This window comes from Dipodomys spectabilis, unplaced genomic scaffold (genome assembly GCF_019054845.1).
Source record: "Dipodomys spectabilis isolate Male_0828 unplaced genomic scaffold, ASM1905484v1 ptg000095l, whole genome shotgun sequence".
In the NCBI taxonomy this organism is placed as follows: domain Eukaryota; kingdom Metazoa; phylum Chordata; class Mammalia; order Rodentia; family Heteromyidae; genus Dipodomys; species Dipodomys spectabilis.
In genome coordinates, this window is record NW_024870772.1 from 38,629,154 (window position 1) to 38,642,428 (window position 13,275).

At 37.7% G+C, this 13,275-nt stretch overlaps 1 protein-coding gene across 2 annotated transcripts in view; it reads right to left on the reverse strand.

Annotated features, from left to right (window-relative positions):
* Dclk1 (doublecortin like kinase 1) overlaps window positions 1–13,275 on the reverse strand; it is a 338,861-nt gene that overhangs the window by 306,842 nt on the left and 18,744 nt on the right. The window contains exon 2 of one of the 2 annotated variants that reach the window (XM_042685807.1): window positions 5,748–6,091. In XM_042685807.1, coding sequence (XP_042541741.1) covers window positions 5,748–6,091 — 344 coding nt within the window. Of the gene's footprint in view, window positions 1–5,747; window positions 6,095–13,275 lie in introns of both variants that reach the window. The other variant, XM_042685806.1, reaches the window with a different exon arrangement.

Genomic DNA, 13,275 nt, shown 5'->3' on the forward strand with positions numbered 1-13,275 from the left:
AAGATGAAGTTTAATGTAGAAATTAGGTGCAGTAAGGAATTAACAGTAATAACTAAAGATAAAATAGAACAATTATAACAACATCCTCTAATAAAAGTTATATGAGGAAGTGGTGCTGTGGCTTAAGTGGTAGAGTGCTAGCTTTGAGCTGAAGAGCTGAGGGACCGTGCCCAGGCCCAGAATTCAAGCCCCAAGACCAACAAAAAAAAGTTATATGATCTTGATCCTTTCTCTCTCATTCTCTCTCTCTCTCTCTCAAAATATGGAATTCTCCATTGAATAGTTTCAGACCATAATTGATCACTGAAACCATGGGAAATAAAAGCATAGATAAGGGAAGAGTACTGCATCTCATCTGAGTGTTCTTTCCCTAATATGGAAAACTCCAGGAATCAAATTGCACACAGTAGCATGCTCACTGTGGTAGATTTTACAAAGTGGGTGGCTTATATGAAATGTCTATAGGATAAAGATATAACATCCCTGAGTTTTCTTTTACTTCCTAAGCATGCTGCAATGTTGTCTACATCTTAATATCAAAGAGTAGATGCAATGGAGCTATGCCTATCTATTCTACCTGAAGAACAATACTACACATCATTATATTTCAGAGGTAAGGGGAATTGTTGGCAAGTGTCATATCAATGATCTTTACAGAATAAATTACCTGCTTAGGCCTTTGCTTTTCTAAGGTGTGCTGTTCTTTGTGTTTCTAAGGAAGGAGTCAGTAAGCAGATTTAGTAACTGCAGAGAACCAGATTTACTTTTCCATCAAAGACTTTGAGACCTATGCAAGGGTATCTCTATAGGAAATCTTGTACCTTTGGGGATTATTTGAATCACTTAAAAATAGTCATGCCCCAAATGATTCTAGGAATGGCCACTTGACAGGAGAGTGAATAACCCACAGCAAAGTCTCACCATGCAGACCCACACTGCAGCAAGGGGAAAACATGCTCAACCTCTCAGGTTCTGCATTTCCTTTCAGTTATGAAGAAAGGGGGCATGGTTTTAACCATTAACAAATGCCCTCTTTTGCTTGGAGGAGCCTTAATCAAGACCCAGATAAATAATAATACATCACTAAAAGTGGGGCATAGAATGTATGTCGTTGAACTTCCCAGTCAAGAACAGCCAGGAGCCTTGATGCCATGGTGGAGAGTCACCCCAAAAGTTAGAAGGAGGAAGTAGGAGAGATGAGGGCAAAGCTCTTATGGAATCTCTGGTGTTTCTGAATAAGGAATGAACGGTGGATCATTAGAAAGGACTTGCTCACAAACAGGTTGATCATGAGCCACCACAGGCCTCTCGGCCAACCGCAACGTTTGCAAAATCTTTTCCTATATGGTACAGCACTTCCAAGCTGTTGCTTCCTTTAACTCAGTCTGGAATTTTCAGCAAAGAGCTATGAGATGAACTCCTGGGTTGAGGTTTAATGCAGACCCAAGAGGCAACAAGCAAAGACACCATGTGGCGGGAGGAATGAGTGAAAACACCATGTGGTCTATGCCCTCCAGTGGCCATCTCTTCTGTGTAGCAAGTCAAACAGCAGGCACAAGCTTTCACCATTCCCTTGTTAAAAACCCCAGCATGGACTGTTTCCAACCGGGGACCATCTGCAGGCTGCCTGAGGTAAATGTGAAAAGCTTAAATCATTTTCACTCTTCACCCAAAGCACTCTCAAGTTAGTCACTTTTTAAACAGTCCAATTCTTTAATACAGGAAAATACCTTTAAATGTGGACATTAGGTTCTCCATATATCTTAGAGATTTGATATATAGGCTCAATGAAGCTATAAATATATATGTAGGGCTGGGAAGGTGGCTCAGTGGTAGAGCGCTTGCCTTGCATGCCTGAGGCCCTGGGTTCGATTCCTCAGCACCACATAAGCAAAAATAAAAAAGCCGGAAGTGGCGCTGTGGCTCAAGTGGTAGAGCGCTAGCCTTGAGCTGAAGAGCTGAGGGACAGCGCCCAGGCCCTGAGTTCAGGCCCCACAACCAGAACCCCTCCCCCCAAAATATGTATATTTACATATATATTTGTATTTACAAGTATATACGGCTACATATGGCTCAATTAAAGCTATAAAATATATGGCTCTGTTAATCTATAAAATAAATGAAGAGGGACAAATAATGTCAATGGTGGTGTCTTATTGCCCCCCCTCCCCCCATAGATCCCAATGCCACCACAGGCATAATAAGATGTCATCCCATTGTGCAAAGCATTATTCTATAGGAAAGGTGGAGGAAAATGGCTTTGTCCACAGAGGCTTAGCAACCTCAGTTGTTGCCAGGCTGTCAAAAACTTCTACTTGAACTAAATGCTTATAGGGCAAATTTCTCTTTTGAACTGAAACAATTCCAAAGACTCCTGGGGTCCACAGAGAAGCATTTTGTTTGGAAACCCAGGCAAAAAAGTTTTCATGTTCTTTCCACTTTGTCATCTAATACCTCTGCAACTTAGCAATTCCTGCTATGAAGAGAGCATGCCACAGTAGGAGATGCCATACCAGCAAATGGTGTGCTTGACAAAAACAATTAAGTACAACAGTCAGCAGAATAGTTGCAGAAAAAATATACACACGAAACATATACTTATATGTGTGTGTGTGTGTCTCTCTCTCTATATATATACATTTCTGCTTGTCTCATAAAACTTGCTTATATATATGTGTGTGTGTGTATACATACATGTGCATGCACACACACACATGTCAGAACACATTGAAATGATACTCCTTGAACAAACTACTTGTGCTATAATTTGGATCTTGCAGGTCCTCAAAAGCATGTTTTTGTGGTGATACTGGGGATGGAACTCAGGACCTCTTGCTTGTTAGACAGATGCTCTGCCACTTGAGCCATTCTACCAGCAAAAACACATTCTGAAAGGCATGGTCCCTAGAGTAGAGCTATCAGGAAGTGGTTGAATGATGAAGAGGTGGAGCTTAATGAGAGGTCTTTAGGTCACTGGGGATGTACCCTTAAAGAGGATGTGGAACCTTGACACCCTCCTTATTTTCTTTCACTTCCTTCCATGCAATGAATGATTTTACTTGTCATGTGTTCCTGCCACAGTGTGCTACCTCACCACAAGCCCAAAGGAATCATGGATCCCAAATTTGGGAGCCAAAATAAACATGTTTCTGTATATAAGTTAATTATCCCATGTGAAAGCGACAAAGCAGCCTATGACAACTCCCTCAGAAGTTCTTCCACAGTGCACTTCTATATGCTTGGTAGTCTTCTGTGCTACCAGGGTTATCAGCCCAAGCTCTGAAGTGATATCAGTTCCACGTCTGGCTCCACCATTTCTGGTATCTTCCTCTGTGAAATGGGGATAATAACCTAGCCGTTATAGGGATTAAACATGTTAACAGATGCAAAGCACTTAAAATAATATCCAATGGAGCTGTGACCATGATCATTATTGCAGTTCAAAATTCTTTCCCTTGTACCATCATAGTCAATCCCACAAGCACTCTATTAAACAGGAGTCATAAGTTTATGCATCGTTTACTGGTGAGTTTAATGAGGCACAGTTATGTGCTTTAAAAAGAATTATAAATACTCTAAATAATCCATATTTGAATCCAAGTCTTTAAACATTAAACCTGCGATTCTTTCCCACTACATTGGATTATTTACATGTAAAACAAAGAAAAATAACCATAGTAAAATGTTGACACTAGATGAATTCAGAAAGGAAGAAACAACCAAAGAATATCATGCTATTTATTGTAAAATACCATTCATAAGGTAAGTCTATGATAAGTTATTACAGTAATGAAAGACGATTTTTAGAGTTAGTATACAGCAATTTGGAATACTCATTATTGTGAAATGAGAAGAGGAGGAGAACTCACATATCCTTGTCCTAAATTTTACTTTTTATAAAAACTAGGCAAACTCTCATTTAGTTAAGCACTCTGTCACTTGAACCACATCCCAGTGGTAAATCTCCTTCATGAGAAAAATCAGTGCCTGAAAATCTAAATCTACGTGATATTTGGGTAACTCATTAGGAAAGGAACAAGGAAATGGCTCAAAGATTAAATATGAAGCTTGCCATTTGTTGCTACAGTAATTCACAAGCAAGCAGAGACTTTCTGGTCATAAATATATCGGTAAGATTCAAGTCATGCCTCTTTGGTCTACAAGATTGAAAATCTCATTCCTAGGATTCCTTGTCCACATGCAAGTTTTATGAGACAAGCAGAAGTGTGTTCGATATAAATGAACAACTGGCATGGATTCCTTCTTTCCTAATGAATTCTATAAAGTTAGAACACTTAAATGGATCCCTAGGGGTGTGATTCTTTCATAACTAACACTCTTTCTGGTATTAGCATCTATTCTACTTCATAAAGTTTGTCTGAGTCTTCAAGAACTTGTCATTATTTAATGAGATCAATCTCTTCATTTGCGAGTCCAGTGTTAATTTTTAATATGAATCATACACAAACTTTTCAAATATCCCCTTAAATTGAAAAAAAGAGGCAACCAGGGACTTATATCTGTAATCCTTGTGACTCAGGAAGATGAGATCCAAAGGATCATGATTTAAGACCAGCCCAGGCAGAAAAGTCCATGAAACTCTATCTTTAAAATAATTGGCAAAAAGCAAAGCTAGAGGTATGGTTCAAGTGGCATAGTACTAGCCATAAGCAAATAAGCCAAGCAAGCACATATACCTGAGTTCAAAACCTCAGTACTGGCAAAAAAAATCAAAAAGCATTTTGATAGCCATATTTAAAATTATTTTTCAAGGAAATATGTTAAATGCCATAAATGATCATCTTAAATGAAAAGATACTGGTCCCCCCTTTGTCGGTCAGGGGGCTTGAACTCTAGGCCTGGGCGCTGTCCCTGTGCTCTTCAGCTCAAGGCAAGCTCTCTACCTCGAGCCACAGTGCCATTTCCAGTTTTCTAGTGGTTTATTGGAGATAAGAGTCTCATGGACTTTTCTGCCCGGGCTGGCTTTGAACTGTGATCCTCAGATCTCAGCCTCCAAAGTAGCTAGGATTACAGGTGTGAGCCACCAGTGCCCTGAGATACTGGCACTTAAATCATGCTGGGAATGTGCTCTGTGTTGTCTTTCATTTCTCTCACACCAGGGTTCTATCAAACCCCGTCTAGAGTCCACATGAGAGGCTGGCAGGTGAGACCTTTCTATTTCTCCACTCAGCTCACATGAAAAGATCTACTCATCCACATCAACAGATGTGCATTCTCATTTTAATTCTGAAATTATGTGTAAATACAAGATGAATAAAGTTCTAGACCCCTTGAGCCCAGCCAGATAGAAATACGTCAGTGCTCAGCTATATGTTTTCAAGCCCAGAAAACTTAAATAAATCTCACCAATCAATATTCCTGAGACATAGAATCTTTAAAAAGAAATTATATTTAGGTCAAAAATTGGATTTGACTTTACTTATCACAGTTTATCTTTGCAAGGCAGTGATGCATAAGGCTCTGAGATGTAGGGCTATTGCAGACAGAGGACTGAAAAACATTATGTTAAGCAAATAATAACTGAAAAGTAGAAATCTTGAGTAACCAACTCATCTTCAAAAATAGCCTCTTTTTTCTCCCTTTGTTCCCATCAGTAGTTCTGCACACTAACCCTGTCCTACCTTGAGATGAACAGGATTGTGACAGAAACATTAGGAGAATGTCTCCCAGCCACATGGATCTCTAGTGCCCTGTTTTCTTGGCATCCTACCACATACTGCCCTTACCTGTTTCCCATCCAAGGTGTACAGGCGTTTCACCACTCCCGAATCCAGCTTGATGGCGTCGGTGATATCAGTGAGAACCTGCTCAAAGGAATGAGCTGTCTTCTTGTTCAGCAGAATCCTCACAGCTTTCCGTGGCTTCACCCCACTTCGGATGATGGTGACTAGCTTGGGCCGAATGAAATCCTTGTTCTCTCGCACTTCGGATGGGCTCCCTTTGGCTGTGGCCAGTGAAGATACCGCCCGGGAGGCCGAGGTGGTCTTGACGTTCACGGACCAGTTGGGGTTCACATTCTTGGTATACTCCAGTTTCTTGAAGGGCTCAATGGAGCCGCACACATAGCTCTCTCCTAAAGAAGAGACAATGTAAATTCACACAGATGGAACTTCTTTTTCTTTTTCTTCCTACATTCTCTTGCAGTTATTTTTCTTTTCTTTTTCTGGCTATGATCTAGCTGTGGTTCTTAAAACGATGGAAGATACATTGTACTTATAAACTGATTTGGTAAATGATAGCCCCTTTGTACAACTACTTACAGATAATAAAAATATAATTTTAGGAAAACTGTGGAAGTGTGATTAATAATGAAAATAAAAATAGCTGACTTCTAATTTGGTTCCTGACGTCTTGGGGAGAAAACAGATCTTCATTTATTCATTTTCAGGTTGCTAATACAAATATTGATAGGCTTGAATCGAGCTCAAAAGGTATGAAATTAAATTAAAAATAGTAGGTATTCTTTGAGACTTAGAGATAAACTACCTTTGCTACTTAAGGTAATTTAAAAACTAAAAATATATCTGACATCAGTTTCTTAAAATAGCTATATAATTTATAATTTTGATGAAAGCATAATACTAAACATTCTGTAAAGTCAAGTAAAATTCTGAAAGCAAGCAAAATAACCACCCTTTCCTTCTCTGTCATCTCCACAGTGCAGCCCTTAGGGAGCCATACAATTGTTGAAGGTAAAAGATTTAGAGAATGTTCAATATTCAAACTTTTGCTGCATAAAGTGACTTTAAAAGAAATATCATCTCATGATGGATGTAATGAGAATCTCTTAATGAAAATAGCCATAAGTGGTAAGAGATGTGTACTATTCACAAAAGAAAGCAACACATGTACCAAGAGATGACAAGTTGTAAAGTTACTAATTCTACCTAAGGATTTCATAAAGTTAAAATATCTTGAAGGTCTTATACTGTTTCTCTTTTCAGTTGATTAATCTTTATAACCAGGAGGGAGTAGGTGAAAATATGTTAAAAGCCTTCATTAAAAAATTTCAGGCAGGTAAAGCAACCCAGGCCTAATCCAACGCAACCCATTTACTTTTTTTTTTATTGTGAAAATACTTTACAGAAGGGTTACAATTACATGAGCAAGATAATGAGTACATTTCTTATCAAGCATTGTTGCCTCCTCCTTTGTTTCCTTTTACCATTCATTCCCTCTCGCTGCTCCCCCCCATTTACTTTTATCTAAGTCCTGGTCCTAGTTTTAAATTACTGATACAAGATACAAGGCCACAGAATGAAGTATTAACATAAAAATAACTGAACCTGAGTTTAAAAAAAATAAAAACAATAGTTAGACATGCTATCCAGAATTTATTTTGCAAATTAAGAAAACATTTCACTCTAACATGTATACTTACACATTACACTACCATAGAAGTTATACACTAGTATACATTTAACTAGCCTCTTTTCTCTCCACCTGGTAAATGATGACTAGTTCTAACTAGTCATTCCCTGGAGATATAGGAGAAAGGAGGCAGAGGAGACAAAGGGGAGGAGGAAGAGAGGGAGACTGAAGGGGAGAGAACAAAAGAACAGTGGTGCTTTTGAAGGCTAGAAGGATGTTATGAAAGTATCACTGGGAACAGGTTAATTAGAAATTCATTCTCAAGGCTGCCTCTCCAAGCATGTGGCCTTGGACAAGTCCTCTAGATTTCTGAAGGGTAGTTTAATCAACTGTCAAATGAAACCTCACTAGGTTTTTATGAGGGTCAAATTAGATAGGAGAGAGGTTGGGGAGAGAGTACAATGGAAGAGTGCTTGCTTACTTAGCATATACAAATCCCTGGAGATGGATTTCCAGGACACCCCCCCCACACACACACACACCACACACAAACATACACACACTAAACAGTAGAGAACAAGGTGATCTCAAATGCATAGTTGCTATACATATAAAAATAGCCTGAAGCGGCACCATTATTGAATAGGAAGTCCGAAATGGAAATTAAAAACAAAATGACTTGGCATCAGGATCAGGCCTTATGTAACAATATGCTAATTATTTCTTTTTTTTAAAATAATTTTTATTGTAAAGATACTGTACAGAGGGATTACAGTTACATGAGTAAGGTAATTAGTACACTTCCTATCAAGCATTGTTACCCCCCCTCCTTTGTTTTTCCCCAACTATCCCTTCCCTCTCCGACTCCTCCTTCCCCTCCCCCAAATTGTAAAGTTTGTTTTCAACATAGTGTCTTGTCTCATTGTTACAATGGTCAGCCTGTATCCTTGTTTCAGCATTTTGTTATTTCCCTTCACCTCCCCAAATTAGAAAAATGTATATACAAGATGCAGGGGCCCAGAATCAAATAGTGACAACAGGAACATACAAAAACAAAAAACAAAAAAATCACATCAGCACATTAAAAACAACAGCACCAAAGAAAAATCTTCTTGTGTCCCTATCTTGGGGTTTATTTTGCGTTATGCTAATTATTTCTAAACACAGTTACCACTAGCCATTACACTGGATCTATCTCAATTTTAAAAAGCTCCCAAAAAGCTCCTTCAAAAGACACAGTCCATAATTTTCCAACAGCTTTTTCAAAAGCCAGCTTTTGTCAAAATTCTGTGCTATTTGAAAACAGACAATGATATGATTATTGTAAGTTTATATATGAAGGTAGTAATTCAAAACAAAACAAAACATAGAGTTTTTAACAGTGTAACAAATTTTTAACTTCACAAGAATATAATAAAATAAGGAGTCTTAAGAATATAAGATGTTGAGTAAATTCGTTGAAGAATGTATTTGTAGCATGGAAGAAGGAAACATGCTACTTACATTTTCTTAGTAAACTACACTGGAAAGCTCTAAAAGCATAAAAAAATGTTTTCTGAGACACTTGCATCGGTTTCATTCCAGCAATAGTGGTCAGATGAAAGGCGAATTTAACCTGGGACAAAACTATCAGGATCCTTTGTCTTGATTACCTCATCAAAGATCCAATAAAGAATAATGTGCTAAGAGGAAAGGGAAGAGAAGGCTTTCAAGGTCACAGGGTCATACACCAGGGTTACTAAGTCTACCACCCTATTCAAGACTTTAAAAAATACCAATACCAATTAATTTATGCTTATACATTTCCTTGTGAGTATACAGATTACATTAAATCTTCACATTAAATCACAATTTTAAATCCATTGATATGGAGAACTGGACAGGGTATGCTAATATCAGCAATAATTGTATTAATTAGTATAATTATTTTGAATGGGAAAAATGGCATCCTCTTGGTTTAGTCAAATAGCCTTGAATATTCTGTGTTTAATCTGTGCCTTGGTGAGAAAGAGTTAAAAGATCAATTATAGCCTTATTCAGAGAATTATCTGGAGGTTGCATTCATGTCTCCCCATAAGTCATCTACCATTCAAAATGACATGTAAGACATAATTCATGCAATATACTTTCTCTCACACAACCTATGGGATCCCTGAAGTCTTCCAGTATAACTTCTACTGCAACAGTGAAGTAAAACGAAGAAATCTAGCCTAAAACTTGCTTTGAAAGGTTTCCATTACTTGGATAGGTCAAGTTCAATGAGGATGGCAAGATTCCAAAGATATAGATGGGTTAAAAGAAAATGACAGAAAGTCTTATTTTGAGGTGGTATCAGAAATTTCAGAACATAATGACTTGGTTGTTTGGAAACTCACTGCCAGGTTTTATTCTTGTTTATATTGCTATTCTGAGATAGGATCCTTCTATGTGGTTCAGCCTGACCTTGAATGTGTTGGTACAAGTTACCTTCCCACCTCAATAGCCGGAGACACAGGTGTGTGCTACAATCGCCCAAATTACATTTTGTTTTCATTTGTTCAGTCAAAAAAAAATTCTCTGCTAAAACGAATCCTAAACTTGGAATTTAATATTGTAGGTATCTAAGGCACTCCAACACGTCAAGAAATTCAAACCTTCCCAGCTTCCTTTGGTATTTACGAAGGCCAAAAACCAATGTTTGCTTTGAAGGAAATAAAGAGGTAAAGAAAATAATCCATGAAGGGAGAGAGGAAGAAGGGGAGAAAATGATATCAAACTATTCAATGCGTATCCTATGAAACTAGGAAAATTGAGGGGAGGGCTTGGGTTGAGTGGAAAAGAGAAAATGATGAAAGAGGTAATATCAATCAAGATGCACTGTCCTTATAAACTGCCTTGATGAATGAATGGTAAAGTCTTTGTGAAACTACTTAAAGTAATAAAAATATAATTTTAAAAAAACAAAGATTTTTTTTCTTAGTGTACAATATGCAGTTATTTCTTTTTCTTTTGTTCCTCCTCGCCTCCACCTTTTGGCTTACTCCCTGCTGTCAGTGTTTTTTTTTTTTTATTTTGATATTCTTTGTATTGTATATAAGTTGATCTGATCTGGAGATGGGAAGGAGAATCACAGAAATAGTGAGATAAAGGACAAGGGTGAGCCAGTGCAACAGTGATACTCATAAGACACTTGGTTGGAAATGAACTTTACAACTTGGAGGAGAGGGGAGTCTGGGAAGGGAGGGAAAGTGGAAGAAACAAGGGAGGGGGTAACACTGTTCAACAAGAAATGTACTCACTATCTTACATATGTAACTATAACCCTTCTGTATATCACCTTTACAATTAAAAAAAACACAAAAAGGAAAGAAAATGAAAGAAAAATTATGTTTGAATCTGATTGATAACTCCTAAAGATGTCAAAATATAGGTACTTCTTTCCTGAGAAATTTATTTTCAAGAGGTTCCAGGGTGACCTTATATTCCTAATGATGCTAAAGAGTGTATGGTTTTGTGATCCTCCTCTTCTTAGCTCCTAAGTAGTTCATATTGAACCTGGGAGCCAACGGCAATCAGCTATGCTTTTGTTTTAGTTTGCAAAAATATCCCCCATGAACTTTTAAATGATCATATTTGCCATTATTTTTCAAGAATGAGAGTAAATTTTCTCTTTTAAAGTTCCCAGTGGTACTAGTTCACTGGTTGACTGGGAATCATTAGCTATGAAGTTATCTTCCACAAAATCCCACACTGAGGGATTCTAAATGCTTTCCTATGTCCCTTACTGTAGAATTGTTCCACTGGCTAAGTCATATGACTTGCGAATTACTGACACTACTTGACTCCAGTCTGAAAATGACCTAATCTCTATCCTTCACATTAGTAATGCTAGTGAGGTCTACCTTTAAAATACTTTCAACACCAAAGTATGAGTTGGGTATTGATTCCTCATAACTGTAATACCAGCGACTCAGGCAGCTGAGGTCTGAAGAATCATGGTTCAAAGTCAGCCCAGGCAGAGAAGTCCACGAGAATTCATCTCCAATTAGCTAGAAAAATTTCTGACCTGGAAGCATGTTTTAAGTGGGAGAGTACCAGCTGGGAGCAAGAAAGGCAATGAGTACCATGCCCTAAACTCAAGCTGCCCATACTTCAAAAAGAAAAAAAATAAAAGACCAAAACGTGTCACATTCAAAAGTGAAGGATATATGCAATGTATTTCATTTTTGTAGAATATGAGCTTTTTTCATTTTTACAAAAAATACAGTTTATTAGGAAATATTTTAATGAAGTTATTACCTATAAACATTCAAATTACATCGAACTTGAAAGAAAACTATTGTTTTACATATAAAAGCCACGAAGAACATTTTTTTAACAATATGCTTTCTGTGAATGCTTTCAAAACCCCATTGATCTCAAGTCACTTTGGGTCTAGTTGTCCATCAGCTTCATGTGTTCTCTAAATCTTTTTAGAGATGAAAGTGTTTCACCAAATTATATTCATTGTGTAGTGACATCTGATCATATAAAATAATACTTATTGAAATGAACTCCAGAAAGTGGAAACAAGTTCTTTGTTATGTTTTGTTTCGTTTGCCAGTCCTGGGGCTTGAACTCAGGGCATGGCCACTGTCCCTGAGACTCTCTGTGCTTGAGCCACAGTGCCACTACCGGCTTTTTCTGTGTATGAGGAATTGAACCCAAGACTTCATGCACACAAGGCAAGCGCTCTACCACTTAGCCACATTCCCAGCCCCAACAGGTGCTTTTTTCTTTGTTGTTGGTTTTGTTTTCTTTTCCTTTTGTCTCATTTGTTGATTTATCTGTCTTTGGGAGGCATAGAAACAGTAGGACAAAAGGAGAAAGAATACAGCAGTGATACTAGGCACTATGCTGAAAATTAGCTATACAACTTGTGGGTGGGGATGGTAGCAAAAAACTGGGAGAGAGAGAGGGAAAGGTGACATTGTTCAAAAAGAAATATACTCTTTATCTCACATGTAACTGGAAATTCTCTATATACCAACCTTATAATAACAATAAAATTGCATGAACAAAAATATAAACTTTTTATTGAAAAACCTGACTTTTTTTAACTATTGTAAGTCCATGCTAGATTTACTAAAGATTCTAAATATATGTTGAGGTTTCTAAACTGAACTGAGTTTAATTGCAAGAAAGATTATTTATAAAATAGAGTATCATAAAGTACCTTCTGGACATTACATTTTATGACCATCTTAGATTATGACCATCATTATCTATCTGGAAGGCACCAGTTTTAAGGAGAAGGTTTTCATGGTGCTATTAAAGAGAAGAAGAAAAAAGAATAGCCAAAGGTAGGCCTGGGTGGTTCTTTCATGGAAGTCTTCTGTAACATAATGGTAAAGATAAATAAACTTATAGAAAATATATGTGAATGTATTTTGTCAGACTTGTGGGTAAATGTCAACTTCTCAACTCCAAAACATCAGAAAAGAAAAATTTAAAGTTGGGCACTGGTTGTTCATGCCTGTAATCCTAACTACTCAGGAGGCTGCTCTAAGGATTGTGGTTCTAAGCCAGCCCCAGCAGGAAAATCTATGAGACTCTTATCTCCAATAAACCTCTCAGAAAAAGCTGTAAGTGGCACTGTGCCTCAGATGGTAAGACACTAACCTTGAACACAAAGAGGCTCAGGGGACAGCACACGGGCCCTGAGTGCAAGACCCAGGACTGGTGAAAAGAAAGAGAGGAAGGAAAGAAGGAAGGAAGGAAGGAAGGAAGGAAGGAAGGAAGGAAGGAAGGAAGGGAGGGAGGGAGGGAGGGAGGGAGGGAGGGAGGGAAGGGAAAAGAAAAAATTGAGAAATGTATTTTTAATTTTTTTTAACTGATATGCTTGCAAAGTAAAATTAAATAGGAGAAAATGACTACTACAATTAGTTGAGATAATGTACAAAGCTTATCATAATTTCCAATGTT